The 22,367-nt window shown below is 46.4% G+C and overlaps 1 protein-coding gene across 1 annotated transcript in view; it reads right to left on the reverse strand.

Moving 5' to 3' along the window:
* The window catches only part of TMC2 (transmembrane channel like 2), a 60,529-nt gene extending 38,622 nt beyond the window's left edge, over positions 1-21,907 (reverse strand). The window contains exons 1-6 of the mRNA XM_090285236.1: positions 21,874-21,907; positions 21,241-21,288; positions 14,847-15,165; positions 10,891-11,043; positions 3,387-3,477; positions 55-136 (exon numbers count right to left, since the gene is read on the reverse strand). Of these exons, the coding sequence (XP_090141362.1) occupies positions 55-136; positions 3,387-3,477; positions 10,891-11,043; positions 14,847-15,165; positions 21,241-21,288; positions 21,874-21,907 (727 nt within the window). The remainder of the gene's footprint in view (positions 1-54; positions 137-3,386; positions 3,478-10,890; positions 11,044-14,846; positions 15,166-21,240; positions 21,289-21,873) is intronic.
* Between the last annotated feature and the right edge of the window lie 460 nt (positions 21,908-22,367).

Raw genomic sequence — 22,367 nt, forward strand, 5'->3', positions numbered from 1 at the left:
GCCCTTAAAAAACTCCAGTAAACCAGCTAACAACAGTGACAACAAAATACTCACTTTCAATGTCCTTGATCTTCATTTCCCAGGGAATACATTGAGTCTTGAAATTATCAAAGTCTCTCTTAAACTTGACCCATTTCTGAAATTAAACAGTCAATACCCTTAGTTCATTAACATGCTGCCTTGGGGCCTGGAGGCAAGGTATTGCAGGGCAACACAATACTTCGCCTCTGTCTACAGCGCTGAAAAAATTTCATGATTGGACAGTTTACATATGAATTTAGAAATTTTGTGTATAATTTCTGGTTGGGGGATCCAATGGGTTAGCAACCTGTGATACAACTTTCTTTACCTTAAAACAAAAATTCAGGGGAAAAAGAAATCTCACAACTTTCACCCCCACATTTGGCAGATAGCCAAGTGTCAAAATTCGATAGGAATTTTTGCTAAAGTATGATGCTGGTAGAACTGGTAGAGGCTTCAGCCCATGGCTTCCCAATCTTTTCCTGGTGAAACAATAGCCTGGTGTTTTTGTTTGTTTGTTTGTTTCCCCCTGAAAAAACATTAGGAGGACATCATGCCCCTTGCCATAGTCTTTTCCCAGTTGCAACAGTCAGAGTTTGTACCCATCAGACACCTGAGCAGCTGCCTGGCTGCTTCCAACAACTCCATCCCCTGGTGATAAATCCATTTGGAATCCTGAAGATTCATAGAAAACAGCAAAGGGGTAGTAGGGAGAAGGTCCTAAGGTCAGTTTCTATTATTACAAAGGTCTCGTAAGAACTTGTTCATGAGAAAATGAGATTTTCCCTTGTAAATTCACTAAGGATGAAAGGGAAAATTTGTCCGAAGGAATCAGACAGGCTGCCAGACCTGAAGGTTTGGATCATATCCTAATTGGGCGACTATTACACAAGGAAGGAAACCACCTGTCAGAAGAGGGAAATGGTCACAGATGCAAAGGAGAAGAGGGGCTCATAGGCAAAAGACTGATTGATAATACTGCAAAGATATTCCTAGGACAAGAAGGGAAGGATGTAGGGAATGGCAGGTGGTGGACATTGGGCACCTCAGTCTCATTGCTTCGTCCACTTTTCTTAGTTCTGACTCTGTGCTCAAAAGTCATCTTTGGCCTATTTGGCTTCCTACGTAGGTCCATCTGTAAGGGAAGTTTTGCTCATCATCTGGGCTCTGAGTAGTTTGGTTTCTACGGCAGTAATTTTGTATTGAAAATTAATAGATTGGAATTGGGATTATGGTTTAGCTCTCCGTATAATTAATACTACTAAAAATAAAAGGCATTACTGATGTGGACTTCAAACTTTCCACTTCTTGTGTCAGTTATTTCTCCTTGTAAATTGATAACCCAGTGTCTGGTTTTATATATCAGTCTCATAAGCTTTATTAATGTGAGTCCACCCCGCAGATGGATCTCCTGTCAGGGTGCTGATAAAATCAGTACAAACTATAGGCTTGCAAGACTGAGGCCAATGAGGGTAATGAATGCTGCCAAGTGAGGCCCCTGGAGACCCAGCCTGCCACTTGGTCACTTGGCAACCATCTGGCAGCCCCTCAAGGCTGTAGACATCTCAGCCTGAAAAGCAATGCCCTGGAGGTGGAGTAGAGGCAGCGGGAGGCCTGAGAGAAGCTCTGCATTGAAACTTGTATCTTTCATTGGCTTAGAGAATCAGAAAACTGGGCCAGGGTGTGGGCAGAACATCCCCACACCCTTCCTCGGAGCTCGGTGAGATGGTAGCTGCTGCCCCAGGACTGGGTTATTAGTTATTCCTGTCACCTGGCTCTCATAGGAAAAAAGATTTCAGATAGGGATTGAATAAGACAAGGTAAGCTATACATCCTGTCTGTGGATGAAATCTGAATGACTAAAAACAACCAATGAGGCCTGAGAAACAGTACCGCAGCACAAGGAAAAAGGGACATTCTTAAGCATAAGACCTAGGTTCTGGGAATCTAGGTCTGGTTTTAGCAAGCCCCCACAGTAACTGCTGGTACTGCCAGCGACTGCCTGTGTCCTTCAAAGGCATCCTCATCTGCAGACAGGAATTTAGCAACTACTCTGTCCTCAGAATCAACTCCTGCTCCTCCATCAGAGCTATCTGCAGGGAGTCCCTCCAACTCCCGCCCTAATCAACTCCCTACTCCCCTTAAAAAACCCCTGCCTTACTATTGTTCAGTGCTGACACCTTCCTGCCTTCCTGGTCTCAGCCCGCCTGTCTCAGCTGGCCAAATAAACCTTTTAAACTCATGGCCTGTTCTCCTGTCATTTCTTCTGCCAGACCTAACAGACACCACTCTTTGAAATTTTTGGAAAGAATTTCCTCTAGGATACATTAACACATTTTGAGAAATGATTCAACATTCTTAATAAGATATGAGAAATATGGCTTCTAGAGTAAAGGGTAAAAATTTGATATAAAAAAAGAATATAGGTGGAGTGTGGAAGGCTTACAAGGAAGCAAAAAGTAATAGCATAGAAATAGAATGACAATAAACATTATATTATAATTGAGATAGAAGAAAATTGATTAAATGATCTTGAGAATAAACCTGAGAAATTTGGAGAGAATGCAAAGAGAGAGAGCAAAGAATTAATAATAATGAAGGAAGGTAAATACAGGGGACAGAGGATGGGTAGGAATCTTTTTATAAAGAAGAAGGTAGAACTATGTGAATAGAAACGTGATTGAACAAAATTATTTATCAAAGATATAGTTGAAGAGCACACTCCTCAGTCGGAAAGAAAAGATATGAGTGTGCAGTTGTTAAGTGGTAAATAGTTTCTAAAGAAAATTAATACAATGGCTCATAGATAGTTGTCGGGCAATTAAAACTGAAAAAGGAGAAAAAATAATATTAGGAACAAAAGATTCAAACCCAATATATGTAGAAAGTAATTACAAAAATTATAGGACAACCATCTACAACTTTCTGGTAATACATATGAAGATTTTACAAAAATGATCTAGTTTTTGGAAGAATATAAAATTTCAAAATGGCCCCAAGAATACGTTAAAACTTGAATACACCAGTAACCAGGAAATAAATGAAAAATTATCAAGATGTACTATAAAAAAAGACAATTCATCAAACAACATGTAGGATTTGGAAAATAAGATACCAGTGGTTTTAACATTGTTAATTTCATGAGTTTAGGTCTTCACGGGAGAGGAAACAGGTTCTAAATACGTTGAAACCCTCACAGAAAAGTATAGAGAAATTGGCAGAACACAGCTGGTTTCCATTACTGGAGGAATCGGAGTGGCCAACTGGACCTCACGCTCAGGATTCTGGGGCAGCTGGACCCCAGCGCTGAGGCTGGGAGGTGCCTGCGATAGTCACCAGAATTTTGCAGCCTCTGCATCACACACCTTAGCCATCAGCATCTTATAGGCGTAGAGTTGCTTGCCTTTCCCCTTTCCCAAGGCTCCTTCATACTTCTCCACAAATTCTTGGGCCTCCCTGGTTAGGAAAAAAAGGGACGAGGGCAGAAATTCAGTTAACACCCAGCCAAAAAAAAAAAATCTGAACTGTGAGGGTGCCTGTGGCTGAAAGCAGTGTTTTTATACTCCTAGTTGAGTATAATGTAAGTTTCATGAAGGAAAGGCATTTTGTCTGTTTGGGCCCCCAAATTCCCAAATGTAAGCATAGTGCTTGCTACAGGTTAGGTATCTGTAGGCAGAATTTTGGCTCCTGTGACCTTCGCCCCCTGGTGGTACACCCATGAATGGCAAAAGGGATTTTGCAGATGTACTATTTCTGACTTTAAAATAGAAACACGTGGACTGAGTGTTGGCCTGTGAGCTAGAGTCACTGGTTCAATTCCCAGTCAGGACCCATACCTGGGTGGTCCCCAGTTGGAGGTGACCCAGAGAAAACCACACATTGATGTTTCTCTCCCTCTCTTTCTCCCTCCTTCCCCTCTTTCTAAAAAATAATAAATAAAATCTTTAAAATAATAAAGCAGGGACATGATTTTGGATTATCTGGAAGAGCCCACTGTAATCACATGACCTTGTGAAAACAGAGGAGGATGGCAGAAGAGTCAGAGAGAGATGCGGCAGGAAGGAAATTCAAGGACATTAGAAACAGGAAAATTTCTGACGCTCTGTTGCTAGGGTCCCACATGGAAAGCAAAAGAAGGAAATGAATTCCGCCCCAAACCAGTGAGCTTCGAGGAGGACCCAGAGTCTCAGCCGGGAACTGCAGCCCTGCTGGTCCTTTGATTTTAGCCCAGTGAGCAGAGAATCCAGCCGTGCCGCGCTGGACTTCTGAGCAACGGAACTGAGAGCAAACAAATGCGAGCTGCGGAACTGTGAGGCTTGCGGCGATCTGCGACTGCAGTGACAGAAAACAAATACAGCGTTCAGGAGATACTTGTGGACTGCATGAATGTTGAATGAGTGAGAAGGTTGGATGAGAAATGCATGGATCAATTAAATCTTTTGGGGTGGTGTGCCGCAGCTGGTGAGGCTTGGCTCCTGAGAACCTTTTGCTAACTATTGAGGAACGTGGCCGACCATTTGTTGAACTGTTGGTACCTGGAAGTTGGCTGTGGTGGGAGCATTTAGACCACGGAAATCAGCACATGCCACAAGAGCAGGGCTCCTCTACACCATCCCCCCAGAGAACCAATTTGTCAGCAACTACTGGATAAACCCGAACAGGTGAATGAAGACTGGCGAAGCCGTGTGTCTCACTGCTGTTGCCACAGCCCCCACTGCCGGCTACACCAAACCACACCACCTCCAAAGGGCAAGTGCGGGCCGTGGGCACGTGTCAAAGTCACACCCTAACCTGGGGTTTATCCCAAGGCTGTTTGTGTCAGGATGTCTCCATAACGTATCAATACTAATGAGGCTGACAGCCTAGCTCCTGAGCCCAGGGTCAGAACCTGGGCTGTATGGGTTAAGGCTACATAATGAGGTCAGCAGTCTGTGCCCCCTCCAGGCAGGACATAACCTGGCAGTGACTTCTCTGTGACTAACAACATTGTGAGACACCAAAGATTGTTTTCATGAAATTCGTACTTTTGTCCTCTTCTTGTATCTTACGAGTGGGCAGAGACTTGTAAGCACTTAAGAGTTTTGAGTTTAAATGTGCCACCTTTTAAGATTTGAAGTCTTCAGATAAGAACTCTCAAAAGTAGAAGCCACTTTTGTGCCTGAATCACTGGGCGCAGCAGCAAATACTTTTTCTCAATATCTAGCTCCCCAGAGGGCCCTCCAGAGAAGGGGTGTCAGCACTGAGTATAAGCACAAAAGGACCATTCGCTGTGAAGACCCCACCTCATTTAAGAGTTTTGTTGGAGGAACCTCTCATGCATGTGGGGTCTCTGACTTTCTCTTGTATGCACAGTTCCTATACATATGTATGTATTAAATTTGGCTATTTTCTCTTGCTAAAAAAAAAAAAGAATTTTGATGGACACAGTAATCTAACATTTTTCCAGCAAACTCCTTTAAACATGTTCCCTGTGATTCAGACTATCACGCCTTTCCTTACCAGAGCTAGCATTTGGTTTGTGGAAACACTGGCTCCTGCCCTGCACTTGCCAACCGTTGCAAATCTTACCCTACCTCCTGTCAGCGGTGTCCTTTCAGACTGAGGGCAAAACTCAAATTTGAGAAATTTTCAGTCATTATTTCGTTGAGAACTTTCGGTCCCACTCTCTTTCTTCTCTTCTTCTGGGACCCACAATTATCCCCCTTGATGGATTTGGAGAAGACACTAACGTTAGATCATTTATTATAGTCCCACAGGCCCCCGAGGCTCTGTTCACTCTCCCCGCACCCCCACTATCTTCTCTCTGTTGCTCAGACTGGGTAACTTCTCTTGCTCTACCTTCAACTTCATTGTTGTTTTACTCTGTTGTCTTCATTGTGATGTTGAGCCCAATTATTGAGCTGTTACAAATTTCAGTTTCATTTCTCACTTTTAAAATTTCTAGTTGTTCTTTATAGCTCCTATTTCTCTTCTTAGACTTTCTATTTCTTCGTTTGCTTCCTGTGTTCATAATATAATAGTTACTTTAAAGTCTTCATCAGATAATTCTAACATCCATGTCATCTTGGTATTAGCATCTGTTGATTGTCTTTTACAGTCCAGCTTGAGATCTTCCCGGTTCTTGGTACGATGCGTGGTTTCCCGGTGAGGCCTGGGCATTTGGTATATCCCACTGTGAGACTGGATCTCATCTGAATGCGTGTCCGCAGGCGTCCTCTGACTCTGCTTCAGGAGGTAAAGGGGGGTGCTGCCATGACAGCCCAGTGGGGATGAAAGTCCCTGCTCCCTACTCAGTTTCCTCTGATCCCTTTCAGAAGAAGCAAGCAGTCTGGGTAATTTCCTAATGATCAGGCTACTGACAAAGCTGAGGGACATATCCAATTAAGTCTATGATTAAAGCCAACATCCCTGACTTGTGGGCACCAGGTGCTCTTTTGCTGACATCACAGCCCACCTTGTGTCACTATTAGTGGAGTCCATTAATAATGCCTTTTATGATTGATCTTTGTTCCCATTCTCATCTCTCAGGGCTCAGCATAGTGTCTGGCATAAGAGACGTTCAAGCTTTAATAATAATAACTACTATTTATTAATTGCATTTTACGTGCTGGGCCTTAATATAAATATTTTGAATTTGTCAGAACAACTGCATGAGGTGGATATTATTGTTCCTATTTCATAAATGAGTATGAGGCTCGGAGAGGTTAAGGGAAGGAACCCAGACCGAGAGGGATTGAGTAGCCAGCCAAGCCACCCAGATGTGGCAGAGGTGTGAATGCAGGCTTGCCCCAATTCACTGCTACTGCTCCTTATACCTTGCCATGCCATACTTTCTTTTTTAAATTCTTACCCGAGGATATATTTATTGATTTTAGAGAGGAGGGAAGAGAGAGAGAGTAACATCGATGTGCGAGAAACATCGATGGATTGCCTCCCATATGCACCCCAAACTCAGATTGAATCTGCAGCTTAGGTATGTGCCCTGATCGGGATTGAACCCACAAACTTTTGGTGTATGGATGATGCTTCAATCAGCTGGGCCACCTGGCCAGGGCACCATCCTTTTTTCATTGTCTATGACAGCTGTGCCCAGTTCAGCCAGCTGCCTGAGTGGGTGAGAGACTAGGGTCCCCATACCATTGCTTCTAGAAAAGAGAATGTAGTCTGGGAATGCTATCTGCTGTTGAATACTTTACTGTCAGAAGAGGAAATCATACATAAGACCAAGGGGTGCATTCTAGAATGTCTAGTAATTCTGGAGATCTGATTACAAATAAAGAATGCAAGTTCTAGAGCCAGGATTACTGAGTTCAAATCCTGGCCAGGCCACTTAACTTACTGTGTGACTTTGGGCAAATGACTTGACTGCTCTGTGTCTCAGTTGCCCATCAGTAAAGTGGGGACAATACTACTCTCCTACACCACAGGATGGATATGATGATTAAATGAACTGTTATACATGTTAACGGGAGAAGACAAAGGGTAGGATCCAAGCCAGGATTTCCAGGTTTTGGTACCATTTATGTTAATGAGAGAAACCTGGTTCTTTTTGCTGACACAGTAAAGAATTACAGATCAGCTCTGGCTGGTGTGGCTCAGTGGACTGAGTGCCGGTTTCTGAACCGAAAGGTTGGCGGTTCAATTCCCAGTCAGGGCACATGGCTGGGTTGTGGACCAGGTTCCCCATTTGGGAGCCTGTGAGAGGCAATCTATCACTGTATCTCTTGCACATTGATGTTTCTCTCCCTCTCTTTCTCCCTCCCTTCCCCTCCCTAAAAATAAATAAACGAAATCTGAAAAAGAAAAGAACTACAGATCAGCAAGTCCATTAGCATGTAAGCAGGGCTTATTAATGATACATTCTTATGGAAGAGAATTGGCCTGGTGGGGGTGAAAGGCATAGGTTCAGGGCAGCAAGAGCAGGGGTGCCAAGAGCCCTGGTCCTTTGTTCTGAGGACTTATATAGTTGGTGGGATGGGGGTGGAGAAGTTACATATTGATTGATTGGTAAAGGTGGTGCCAGCTTTCTCTGGAGAGATGTAACTACCAGAATGTAGGTATGTGTAGGGGTCTATTAGCCCAAATCCTTATCTTGCTCCAGACCCCATTTATTTATCTTGTTGTAAAACAGGTATGTGACAAAAGGCAGTTAATTAAAGTTGGGGCAGTTACCCAAAGTTGTTTATGGGCTCTTTCTGTAAGCATTAGGGACTCCCTCCTAAAACAGAGGTAGACAATTAACCAAAGGTGTTTTATGGGCTTTTTCTTTGGGCACTGTGAACCCCCTCCTCTTCCTCCTTCTAGACCTTGGAATGAATAGTGTCAAATGATATATAGAATTTCAAGAACTTCCCTCCTCCAGTGCTATCATGGTGTTTCTTGTGATGTTCCGAACACCTGGCAATAGTATCGGACCAGGCTAAAGACTGCTGAGTTAGAGGTGAGACAGGTCTCCCTCCTCCTCCTCGCCTTGGTTTACTATCCATCCTACCTAACACACATATGACACTCAGACCAGTGCCTGGCGCATAGGGAGTGCTCAGCACATGTTGATTACATATATAAAAGAAAGAACATTAGAAGATAAGATTTGGTTCTGCAAACAAGAGCATCCTGTCAAGTGAGGGGGCAGTGCCTGGGGATCAGAGGGGTAGTATAACTCAGCCTGAATGCAGAGAGGGGCAACAGGGACTTTGCTGCAGAGGAGACACTTGGTCTGAGTCTTACAGGTATGTGGGAGGTAGACAGGTAAGCTGGTAGATAGTAGAAATTTTCTAGGAACAGGCACTAGCTGGAGTGGAGACCCCGAGGCTGGAGAGCCTCAGACTTGAGTCTGGGATAAGGAGTCTTGACAGACTGAAGAGGAAGGAAGGTGATCTGGAGGAAGGAGACCACTGTCTGCCGGGAGACCTGCCCCAGGGAGCAAGTGAAGAGCCAATTCTTCCCAGTTGTTCAGGCCTCAGGCACTTCTCACCCCCACCTATGACAGGAACTCTCCGTCACACTTTGGGGGCTGGTGGGGGGGGCAGTAAGGAGGAAGGGGATGTCAGACTTCTCCTCTGGGCAAGCTGAATAGCCCTGGGGGATCTTCATGGTCCCCGAGACTTCCAGCCAGCTGGAGATCTCATTTCCATAATCATTATGGCTGCTCTTTTTCCACTGTTAATAAAAGATGTGTTCAGGTGACACTTGAGTGGGGACGAGATTCTGTTAGAGTGACAGGTGGCTGTTGTGTTCTGGGTAACAGGAGGAAGAAGTAGGCCCTGAGGGAGCAAAGAGAAGAGATCAGACAGCCACTGCCTGGAGCGGTACCTACAGCCTAAACCGCAGCCATTTAATCCAATATATTAAAACATTACAATTTCCATATGTAATCAATATAAAAATTATTAATGAGACATTTTACTTTCTTTTTATTCTGTCTTCAAAATCTGTGGTTCATCTTGCACCACTTGTGATGATTTAAATTTAAATAAATTAATATAAAACAAAAACAATTCTGTTTCTTGGTCACACTAACTGCTCTTTAAGTGCTCAAGAGATGCTGGTGGCTGCTTTGTTAGTGCAGATTTAGAGCATTTCCATCACCCCAGAAAGCTCTGTGGGTCAGCATGGGCCCGCAGGTACCCACGGAGGTATTTCCTCCCCCAGCTGCGTAGGAGACAATGTAATAATTTGCGGACAGTGGAGTAAGCTCTGCCAGGACCCTTGTCAGAGTCTGAACCACGTTTGTGCAGCCAGTGTCTGCTATGCTCCTGGGAGCAAACAGAGTTCAAATTAAACTGCCGGCCCTGGATGAGTAGCTCAGTTGGTTGGAGTGTCATCCCATACACCAAAAGGTTGCGGGTTTGATCCCCAGTCAGGGCACACACTCAGGTGGCCGGTTCAATTCCCAATTAATGTTTCTCCCTCACATCGACGTCTCTCTCTCTCTCTCTTCCTCTTTCTCTAAAATCAATGAGCGGGTCTTCAGGTGAGGATTAAAAAAAAATTGCCAAATTTTTCTACATAATAAAGGGGGAGGCAGTTGAATTGAGCCATGAGAAAACGCAGGTGTGAGAGGAGCCAGAGAAAGTGGCTTTATAGAGAGGAAAGCCAGTGTCACCCCCGACCCTGTGGCAGAAACGCAGAGGAAAGACTTGGGGGAAATGGTAATGTTGAATGGGAATTTTTCTAGTGAAAAACCAGAAGTTAAGCAATGTGACTCCTGCTCTTACCTCAAAACTGCAGTCAGGACTCAAGAATCATAAAATACATGATGTGCCAGACAGACATCATATGGAAGCCAGAGTAACGGCTGAGTTGAGACTAGGACTCAGGGGCATGAGTACAAGGCTGGTGGTGTTCACAGATCATGACTGCAAGCTTGGCCCTGTGCTAGGCACTCAGGACATGTGAGGGCCTGACATAGACCCCCTCCCTGCTACACATGGAGAGATTCTGGGTGCTTGGAACACAAGAAAGGTCTGAACCTGTTCAGGTAGGGGGCATTATAGAAAGATCCACCCCCCTGCCCCAAGGGAAACACAGAAGCCACCAGATGAGGAGGAAGTGAGACAAAGGGCACAGCCAGGCAGTGGAAGGATGAGTGTGGACTAGAGCATCATGATTCTCTGTCTCTCTAGCTGGGCCCTGCTCCATCTGGCCGAACTGCGGGGCCTCAGTCAACAGTCATGGCCCAGGCTTGTCTTGGCTATAATGGCAAACCTGCCCCCCGCCTCCCCCCACGGAACTGTGCTTGTGCTGCAGAAGGGGACCAAAGCAGTGTAGGAGGGTGAATCCCCCTTCCTGTTAGGCCTCCTTGGGGCAGAGAGGAGGAAGGGAGCCTTTTGGACATTGAGAGACCCTGGCCCACCACCACCTGCTCACCTGAGCTCCGTAAGCTTCTTCGCCATGGGCCAGGGCTTGTTGCGCATGTTGGTAATGAGCTTCTTCTTGTCTTCCACCTGCTCCAGGATCCGGGCCAGTTCCTCCTCAGACAGAGACTCCACACCAGAGGCGTTGGAGGCCAAGGAGGGCGATCTGGAGGACAGCCAGGGTGGAGCAGAGGAGAGTGAAAAGGAGGTGAGCGTGGAATTGGAGGAGCCCACAGCAAGCCAGATGGGCTATGAGCCCAACACTCACAGCTCTGACCACCCCTCGCTGGCCTGCCCCTGCTCAGAAGCACTCAGCGACTCCCACCACCTGTCTGAAGTGTCCACAACTTGGTGGTGTAGCCCAAGGCACTGGGAGCGATGCCTCTCCAAATTTTATTTCTCTGAGTTCCCCCTGCACACTGCACTCGAACACAGTGCTGCCCAGTAGAAATATAATGTGAGCCACATACTGTAATTTTAATTTTTTTAGAAACCACATTAACATGGTAAAAGGAAACAGGTAAAGTTAGTTTTAATAACGCCTTTCTTTTAATCCAATATATTAAAAATTACAACTTCGACATGTAATCAATAGAAAAATTATTAATGAGATATTTTACATTCTTTTTGTACTCTCTTCAAAGTTAGGTGTTCATCTTAATACTCATAGTGCCTGTCAAATCAGACATTAAATTTTTATTAAGCATATTTGATCTGTATTTGAATTTTGTAACATGTATAATTGAAAAAGTAGGTTCATATACCCAAACTTTTTGAGACATACTTAAAAGTTTCCTGATAAATGAACCAAGCAGCAGAATATCATTTTCTTTTGACATTCGCATCTGCATTGACAAAATTAGTCTTTTTTTTTTTTTTTTTTTTTAAGAGAAATGCTTTGGCTTCAAAGTAAAATTGATTTCAAAACGACATCTGCCTGTCCAAGTTAAGTAAATTTATTGACTCTTGCAACAACTTTGTATTAATATCAAGTTAAAATTAAATAAAATTGGAAATTCAGTTCCTTGGTCACACTAGCCATTTTTCAAGTGCCCAATGTGTGGCTGGGGGCTATTGTTTGGCTGCAGAGAACTTCCAGCTGCCACAAAATTAAAATTCTTGTACATGCTCCTCACAGCCTCCTTTTGGCGTAAGAACAGTGGCTCTCAGCTGAGTTGACAGCGGCCAGGGGTGTGGGATAAGGGAGGGGCTAGACAAAGAGTTCTGCAAGGGCAGCCTTCTCAGCAAGGTTCAATAATGGAAATGTAGGATGTACACTTCAGTTCCTACAGATTTTAGACACCAGTTCGCAGCAGTTTGCATGAGTTTTAGCCTCTAATGAACTCCAGAGGAGCAACAGAGAAGTCATAGCAGGGAGGTGCAGAGGAGGGGGCCCTAGCCCTTGAACATGGGAAAGCCTAGGGTATACCTCATGCAAACTCCATGATGTTTGCCTTTGGGTCTTTCCATAGGGTGTTCCCTCCGTCTGTAGGGCACTCAGTCATTGCTTATTCCAATTCCACCTTTGCTTCTAAAGGACTTATTGAAATGCTTATCTTCTCCATGGAGGAACCCTGGGTGCCCCAGCTCCAATCAAATCCTTTCTAATACACATATTGCTTTCTGCCTTGTCTTATGGTGACTGACACCCATGTTCTGTCTCCCCTACTAGTCTATCAACATCTGGGGAGGAGAGGAGCTGAGTCTTTTTCATCTCCCTGTGCCCTGCCATGGGCATGAATGAGTTCTTGTCTGTACCCCTTACTTTGTATCTGCCATCCAGATACCGGTGGTCTGTTTAGGATGGTGCAGCCTCTTTCTAAAGTTCAGGACACTTCAGGGCCCATGGATGATGCATTCAAGTTCTTTTAAGTTGTTAAGGGCACTATATATCCTTTACCCTGTGAGCTCATGTCCAGGGACAACCAGACAGTAGACAGAAGACCTAATTGAGCCAACGAGGGCTGACATGGGGGACAGAAGGAATCAGTGGCCCCGTTTGAAAGCCTGAGTTCTATCTCTGTAAAGGTGGAGCGGTACCATGGATAATAACTGAGGGTGTAGGTGAAGAGGGTTTGTTGGAACCCAGTGGGAAAGAGTGTCAACTTCACCACGGGAAGAAGAGTCAGCTTCCCCACACCCCTAATACCTCCAACTATTTCAAAAGCCTCTCACCCATTACCAACAGGAATTCTTCACACATCCCGAGACGTGAGTAAAGCGAGAGAGGGAAGCAAAGAGAGGCAGCCATCCCATCACAATTGGGAGCAAAACATGGAACTAGAATCCTGACTTGTTGATTCTGTAAGCTGGTTCTGTTCACTAACCCACGTGTGCTAGCGCTAATGTAATGGGGTACAGAGCGGGGTGGGTCCCCTGAAATATCCCCACATTCCTCAGTTGAGGATAGGGGAAAGTGGATGATATGGTGTCTAAAGATAATTTGCATAACAATAACAAGTTAATAGCTGTGCCTAACTTGAACAGAGAGGACTGCCACTCAGGGCAGAAGGTGTACATGACTCTGAAAGTGTATAGTGGCTTGTGACGTAGCCAGGGTAGGCAGATGCTCCATGTGATGGGGAACCCTGGCCCTGAGTAGAGATGGCAGCTGAAAGAGGGTTAAAAAGATGGGGGAACTGGCAAAAGCAGCACGTCATAGGAGGGGCTGGATATGAGGTCACATAGGAAGTTCCAGGCTGAGCATTTAAAATAAGGGTGGAAGGAGAGAGAAGGATGTAGAAACAACATGGGCTGAAAGGGTATAGACGGGAGTCAGCTACGAGGTCTGGTGTGTAAGGGGGAAGGTACGCGGTTTAGAGTAAGAGCATGCTACAAGGTCTGGTGTAAGAAGGAGAAGATGGTGGCAGAGCTGATGGAGCTGTGTGGGGACCTGCCTACCCAAGCACGGATTCGTGGGAGATGCTTAGGGCTGAGCTGTGACCGGAAGTGCTGAATTGCAGACTTCTGCTTCCTAAAGGATGTATGGAGAAGCTGCTCTCTTGGGACATGTGTCTCCCTGGACTCCACCATGATCCAGATGATCCAGTGTAACATGACACATGTTTCCCTGAATCACTACATGGAGGCTGAGAACAGTGCACCCCAGATCCTGAAGGAGAGAGCTGCTGTGAGAGGATGAAGAGTCTGAAACCCACAAGTGCACATTCCGGGGAGGGTGAACATCTGTTTGCGCAGTCAGCTCAAGAACAGACAAGGATATGGGGAACTTCTGGGCATGGTTTTGGCTTATAGACTTTTGGGGAACAAGAGAAGTACTGGTTCTTGTGGGAGAGGAGGGCTCTGAGCAGGAGCTCCATGCCCCAGTTTGAAATCCTGTTAATAAAAACCTGTTTCCTTCAACACTGATTGTTGGGTCATGTGTCAAGGTGCCACGTGGCTGAACACAGGTTGCTTGGTTACACTAATGAACAAAGGAAAGAAAACAGATGGAACAAACCCCAGCTCTTAGAGCGTCAGGGCTGGTGGAACCCTCGGAGGTCTTTTAGAGCAATGCTGCATTTCACAGAAGAGGACACAGGTCCAGACTGGGAAAATGGTGTATTTATAGCCCTCCAGTGAGTCCTAAATCCAATTTTTTTCATCAATCTCAGCTCCTCTGCAAGAGCTGTGGCAAGTCACCTGCTGGAATTCAGGAGTCTTGGAATCCTGTCCCACCCTGCTGCTATATCACCTCCCCACTAGGAGCTTCCACTTGCTCTGGTGTGACATGAGGTGTTGAGTGGAAAGTACCCAGTGACCACTGCACTCAGATGGCCGTGATCCTCCTCCAGCTTCTGCCCCAAATGTGGAGAGATGGGCAGGGCAAACAGAAGCCGGAGAAGAGAGCAGGGGCTGCCTATTCACAAGGGTTGGGGGAACATCAGGCCCTCATCAGGAGAAGGGGAAAGACCAGCAGGAGAAGGAAAGCATGATTGAAAACACACCTGAATCAGAGGTACAACACACCTGTGTTTCTTCAGTTGCTTCCACATCTCCTCTTTCCTTGGCGCCTTCTTTTCCTTCTTTGAGGGTGCTCTCTGCTCCTTGAAGGAAGCCCTCCCATCCCTCTTCCTTTTACCTTCACGGGTCCTCTGGGTCGTGCTCCACTCCCGTTCCCTTAGCTCCTCTTGGTGTCTCCTGTGCTCCGCCTGCTTCCTCCGGGGAGACTCTGGCCTTGGGCTACCCCTGGCCCGCTCCTTCTGGCCAGGAGGGGCTACGCGCCTGCCTAACGCACCCTGGGCTTTGGGGGCCCTCTTCCTGGAGGGTCTCCTTCCAGACCTGTCACCTGCAGGGGCAGGAAACAGACAGTGCCCCCAGCTGTGAGAAATCAGACGTTTAAGATGCTTCCTAGAGCTTGTTGGCTCCAAAGGCCTCTTTTGGAGCCTCTGATCTGGGATGAGGATTAATGTCTCCCTCTTTTGACCAGTTGGCACTCCTACACACTCTTGTCTATCCTCAGATAGTGATCTAGGCACGTGTCTTTTTTCTTCTTGGGTGTGTAGTCCTTTGGAGTCAGAGCTGAATCATCTCCTGACCCTAAGGGTTAAGGGTCAAGGCCAAGTCTGGGCTTCTGTTTGGTAAGATTGGACCACTGAGACAGGAAGGGCTCAGCTGGCTCCATCCTCCAGGGGTTTTCGCCCTCATATTCCTTGCCTGGCACGAGGGAAAGAGTGGGAGATAATAGCAGCAGTCAGTTCAGATCCTCTTCCTCAACACTGCGTGCTGGGCCATAGGTTCAGTCAGGAGGCAGAGGAAGAGAGGGGAAATGTGGGCAAAAGCCTTTGTGGTAATTTCTGAGAGAAGAAATGGATGAGGCAGAATAAGCAGGGTTAGGGCTGGCTGGTTTGAATAATTTCAGAAAGACCCAGAATAGCTTACATAATATTGAAGAAGAACAAAGTTGGTTGACAGACGCTATCTAATATCAAGATTTACTATAAAGCTACAATAATCAAGACAGTGTGGTATTAGTGAAAGAATAGACAAATACACCAATAGACCAGAATAGGGAGCCCAGAAATAGACTCACATAAATATAGCCAAATGAGCTTTCACAAAGAAGCTAAGGCAGTTAAATAGAGATAGTATGTTTCACCAAATGGTGATGGAACAACTGGACATCATATCACATGCAAAATAATAATAATCTGCACACAGACCTTTCACAAAAACTAACTCAGAATGGATCATAGACCTAAATGTAAAATGCAACATATAAAACTCCTAGAAGATGACATAAGAGGAAATCTAGGTGATCTTGGGTTTTACAAAGACATTTTGAATATAACACCTGAAACATAATCTGTGAAAGAAAAAATTGACAAATTGGACTTCATTAAAATTAAAAATTCTGCTCTGTAAGTCACTGTTAAGAAAGTAAAAAGACAAGCCATAGGCTGGAAGAAAGCATTTGCAAAACACATATCTGACAAAGGATTTGTATCCAAAGTATACAAAGAACTATTAAAACTCAGCAATAAGGAAACAACTCAGTTTAAAAATAGGCAACAGATTTGAACAGGTACCTTCCCAAAGACATATACAGATGGCAGATAAGCATATAAAAAGAAGCAAACATCGCATTCCATCAGGGAACTGTGAATTAAAACAAGATACTCCTACATATTTATTGAAATGACTAAATCTGATACACTAACAACATCCATTTCTGATGTAGAGCAACAGAAACTCATTTATTGCTAGCAGGTATGCAAAATGTTACAGTCACTTTGGAACACAGTTTGGCAGATTCTTACAATGCTAAGCATAGGTTTACCATGGACTTCAGCAATCACCTTGGAGGTGTTTACACAAACAAATTGAAGCCTTATGCCCACATAAAAACCTATTTCATTTCTAATTGCCAAAAATTAGAGGCAAACAAAATGTTCTTCAATAGGTGAATGGGTAAATAAATTGTGGAATATCTAAACAATGGAATATTATTGAGGGATAAACAAAATGCACTACTGAGCCATGAAAGGACATGGAGGAAACTTAAATGCATCTTCCTAAGTGAAAGAAGACAATCTGAAAAGACTACATACTGTATGATTGCAACTCTGACATTCTGGGAAAGGCAAAACTATAGAGAGAGTAAAAAGATCAGTGGTTGCCAGGAGGGGAGGGGGACGGGACAAGGGATGATAGGTGGAGCACAGGGCATTTTTTTTTAGGACATACTAGTGTGTATGATACTGTAATGATGAGTGCATGACATTATACATTTGTCAGACCTAGTATGGACAACACAAAGAGCAGCCCTTATGTAAACTGTGGACTTCAGCTAATAATAGTATATTAATATTGGCTCATCCATTGTAACAAATGCACCACATTAATGCAAGATGTTAATAATAAGGGACTCTGTGGGGGGAGGTGGGGAAAAAAAAGAGGATTGTACATGGAAACACTCTATTTTCTGTGCAATTTTTCTGTACATCTAAAACTGTTCAGCTCAGGCTGGAGAACGACCACCAGGACAGAGTGAGAATTGAAACCCTCTACCCCATGCTCAGCCTGGACACAGAGAACCCAAACTACGCCTTGGTGTTTATACAAAATGACTTTGTGCTATGCCTGTCTTTGTTAGCATGACTTTATTTTTCCAGGGATCTCCTGCCCAGGCATGTGGCTCATTACAGGATTTTCCCACAGATGCATCAACTCTCCAATGACAAGCATCACAGACAATTTACACCCTAAGATTTTCTGAATGCCTTGCCTCAACATCCTGGCCTTGCTGCTTATTGTGGACTGTTATATTGTGATTCTTCCCCAACCCTAACCAAGCCCCCTCTTTGAAAGACCTGCCTTAAATCGAACTTTCAGTTCTCATCAATTCCGACCTTTCCTTCTCCTCTCTGAGACCTGCCGAAGCTTTGCCTGTAAGCAAGCAATCTGCTTTGGGTGTAAGCAATGAATCAGCTCTGTCTTATCAACAGGTTGTGTTCTTGATATTTAGGGAGCCAGCTTTTGACAATAAACTAGCTAAATATATTTTGCGTACTAAATGGCGTACTAAAGAAAAAAGGCCACGGAAATAGAGTGATGGATTATGATAAGGATGGTTGAAAATGCTTCATCTTGAAGGATGAACAGGAGTTTGCCAAGAGAAGAAGAGGGTAGAGATAGAGAGGGGGTGGTGGTCACAAGGTTAGAGGGGTTGTGAGCATGGGAAACAGGGGATTGAGGGACCCCAGTGGAAATGCCAAGGGGTCTGGCATGGGAGGCTCCGGCAGAGCTGAGTTTAGGGTAAGATCTGGTGCTGGGGCGGGAAGCGTGGAGAGAACAGGTTACCCAGAAAGCAGTACGTGCCTTTGGGGAGGGTAAGGGTGTGAGCTGGAGAATGTTTTGCGGGATGTGGCCTGCATCGATGGAGCATGCCTGGAGCATTGAAGAGGCTGTTGTGGGGTGGGGACACTGGCTCCCAGTCACTGTAGGGCAGTGCCTGTGAGCATGTTTGCTGTGGTTGCTTCACTAGCTGTGAAGGCAAGGAGAGGCGTCAAACAGGGGTCTGACTCCACCACTACTCATCTCCTTGTCTTTGAGACTCGATTTCCAGCTACTGCTATTACTGCAGGGTCCGCTGAGATGGCTGGTGTAAATAAGCACAGTGAAAGGTGTTGGGTGCTATTTGCAGGTTCGAAGACAGGCCATCGTGTGTGTGGCAGGACAGGTGTTCTTCCCCCAGTCCTGCCCTAACCTCTCTCTGCTTCTCACCTCCTATGGGAAAAGGCTTTTGGAAGACAACGTAAAGACAGATTTTTTGACCATCATAATAATTCATCCAAGTTAGGAAGCTGGTCATTATCAGCCAATGAGAGCTGGGCTTGTCTTGTAGATGCTCTTCCATGGCTCTGGGAGGCTCTTTCCCCTCTGGGAGGAGAGATGGGACCAGAAACAAATCCAGTCCCTCCAAAGACATGGGAGTGGGTGTGAGACAGTATGTGTCACCGCAGCCATGACCCCCAGGAGAGCCCTAGGACTGAGGTAGGTTCTCAGAGTGGGCAAGAGATTAAGGAGAAGGGTCTCCTGGGCCCTCACCTAAGATGGGCTCCATATTGTTTGCAAGGACTGGACAAGAAAGTCAACATATGTTTGCCTCCTCTTCTGAACTCTGTGTGGCCTCAATCAGCTAATATATATTTTTTGGTTGTGAACTGTACCACGTATTCTGGGTACAGTTAACTGTACAGATATCTGGGGGTGGGGGTTATACATTTTTTCCCCAAGCTACAATTTCAATTGTAATCGCATTTCCCAACAGAATGAAGTTCACAAGGAATGTAGAAAGCAAGCCTGAATTTGTCCTTAAATCTTCCCCAAACCTCTTCTACACAGAGAACAAGATATTTTTTAGTTTTTTTTCCATAGTTTTCAATGGATTTCAAATGAGTCATAATTTAGAAACTAGAAAGACAGCTGCCACACTGGACAGCCCTCCAAGCCCAGCACACACTGCTTACATGTAACACCTCCTCCTGTGTGTAGGTACCTGACTCAAGTCAGAGGAGAAACAACAGGCTGAGGAGGAGCTGGAAGGCCGGCTCAGTCTCTCACTCAGAGACCTTGACAGTTAGTGCATTCCCCAAATGATGCAGAGGCGCAGGGAGAGGGCAGTGCTGACCTGCCATTTCAGCGAACGGGATGAGGAATTGGAATTATTTTGAGAAAAGACCTTTACATTCTCAGGGATTATTTTTCTCCTTGTAGAGTATCAACTGAAAGAATAGGCTATTAGGTCCCCTCAGAGATGAGTCCAGAGGAGATTTTAATTGGAATCTTTGTGTAACTGGGCTTCAGTTTATTTAATGGATTCCCCTTATTTAACTTCACTGCATCCCTTGACCATTTGGGTCCCTGAAGCAAAAATACTGGCCCATTTCCTTTTTTTCTACGAGAAAGGGAAAATGTGGTAGAGGGTTTGTGTGTGTGTGTGTGTGTGTGTTTCAGTAGGAAAATGTGTTTTAGGCAAAACAACTTCCCATTTCAGTCCTTCCCAAAGACCATTTGCCCGCAAGGCCAGCCCATTCCGTTGGGGTGGAGGGGGAGCCAGGATGGGGGCAGAAGGAACAGTGACTGGAAGACAATAGGGGAATGACATGTGGAGAAGCAGACCCAAGCCTCCCGCAGGCAACCGTCACCAGTGGAGCTGCCCTCCTCTCTGCTCTGGCTGTCCCCATGGACCCCTTGTGCTCACTGTCACGGCTCTGGAGGGAGGTAAGGACTGGGTGGGGGTAAGCAGGTGGGAGTAAGGAGGCGGGACAGTGACCAACGGGCAGCTGGAGTGTCGAGGTGCCAGCGCCGCCTCCACACCTCTGCCCTGCTGCCCAGAGCCCTGGCTTCTCTGCACAGCCTCTTATCATCGAGCTGCCTCACCAAGGACTCGGGCCCCTGGCAGTGGGGAAGCAATAGGGGAGCATTGGGGGACAAGAGAGGAGGGCTTGGCAGAGGAGGCATCTGAGGTGGACCTTGGGGTCAGCTTCTCCACGGCCTGTGTGCCAGGGTGGGGGCCAGAACAAGTCCCTTCTCCTCAAAGTGGAATGAGGAGATCTTGTCCATATCCCCCCAAGTCCATTGCACCTCAGATTCTGCTTCCTCACCTGCAAGTGGGGCCCTGGCTGGGATGTAAGGGGGGAGAAAATGGCATTGTATCCATAATACATCTCATGGTGTGACATGCAGGGCACCCGCCCTGTGGGTAGGGCTTTTGCCCTCCCAATGGCAGTGTGTGTGTGTGTGGGGTCTTCTCTTCAGCCTGTGATGTCCTCTGGCTTTTTCTAGAGCAGGTAAAGCCCTCACTGGCTCACAGAAAAGCCATGGTCACATTCTGGATGGGTAGGGGGATGACACCCACTACTGCTGGCCCTTTGTGGAGGTTAGGAGTGTGCCGGCTGGAGTCAGCTGGCCTGGCTGCGAGTCCCGGCTCCACCACCTACCAGCTGCCTGCCGTCAGCTTCCCTGCCCTTCAGGCGGTGAGGGCTCACCACTTCCCAAGACTCAACTCAAAGTGTCACTAACTCACTCTGGCTGGTGTGGCTCAGTGGATTGAGTGCCGACCTGCAAACTGGAAGGCCACTGTTCGAGTCCCAGTTGGGGCACATGCTTGGGTGGCAACAGTGGAGGTTTCTCTCACAAATGTTTCCCTCCCGCTCTCCTTCCCTTCCCCTCTCTCTCAAAATAAATAAAATGTTAAAAGAAAGAAGTGTCACTAACTCTGGGCACCTCCCTTCCTGTGCAGCATGGAGGGAGGGGGAGGGGGAGGGGGAACAGAGGAAGGAAGATGAAAGAGATGGTGGCTGGACTGCCAGGCTGAGAGGGCACTGCAGGCTCCCCAGAAACGAATCGCCCATCTCACCTGTGCCTGGAGAGCCGCTCCTTGGCCTCCCTCTCACTCCACCTCCTGCTGTAAGAGATGGACAGGGATGAATGGTTGACCTCTGGAAAGCCCCCTCCCTGGACCACCCCCATTTCACTATGGGAACCCTCAGCTGGTTTACAGCTGCCTCAGCCTGCAGCCTGGCTCCCCTTATTTTACTAACAAGCTCCAGAATCCCTGGTCTTGACATTTCTCTGACACCCTGGAACTGTTAGGAGGTCAGAACATACCCACAAACCCCTGCCGCAGAGAGTCAGACTGACTGACAAACTGACAGACAGAAGGATTGGCTGAGGGGATTGCTGAGGAAAGGCAATTCTAACCAAGACAGCAGGAGACTGAAAGACCCTGGCAGGCTCTGCCTGCCTCAGCTGCTCAGTTGCGCACATACTTTGCCTCCAACGGACTTGCAAGGAATGATGGCTGCCTTCATCTCACAGATGAGCCAGGAAGAGGCTGGATAACCAGACTGAGGTTGCTCAGCAAGCGGACGGCAGGCCCTGGACTCAAACTCAGGTCCCTGTGTCTCAAAAGACCCTTTCTGCTTCCTTGTCCCCTGCTGCTGCCCAGAAACCATGGGGCTGGGCCCCACAGAGATGGGGACAGACTCACCTTCTTTCCCCAGGCCCTTTGGCTGGTGGCTCATGGTCAGCAGGGCTGGCTCAGTGGGCTTGCTGGTTCACACACACCTTTATCCTGGGCTGATTTCCTGCCCTCATAGTGCCTGTTCCCCCTTCTTAGGCTCCAGAGCAGCCAGGGCTCCAAGGCTCGATTGAGACTGACGAGGAGGAGGTCGGTGAAGTGCAGGAGAGAGGCAGGAAGGAGGAGAGGTGGGGAGTGCCGAGCCCTTCAATCCGGCCACACACTCCTCAGCTCAGCTTTCCCTGGAGGGAGGCGGTGTGGCCTCACCTTTCAGGCATCACTTACAACAGCGGGCCCTGGAGATGCTGTTCATCTCCACTTGCACGGGGCCGGGGTAGGTGTGGGGCATCCCAGGTTCCTTTCCCTCTCCCTACCTTGTTCTGTGTTGGCACAAGGCACCAGGGAAGTTCGAGGACATTTGTGAAAGTTATTGTCAGGGCTCTGTTTAAAACGCAGATTCCTGG

This window comes from Furipterus horrens, unplaced genomic scaffold, assembly GCF_987537825.1.
Source record: "Furipterus horrens unplaced genomic scaffold, mFurHor1.1.pri manual_scaffold_8, whole genome shotgun sequence".
Lineage (NCBI taxonomy): Eukaryota > Metazoa > Chordata > Mammalia > Chiroptera > Furipteridae > Furipterus > Furipterus horrens.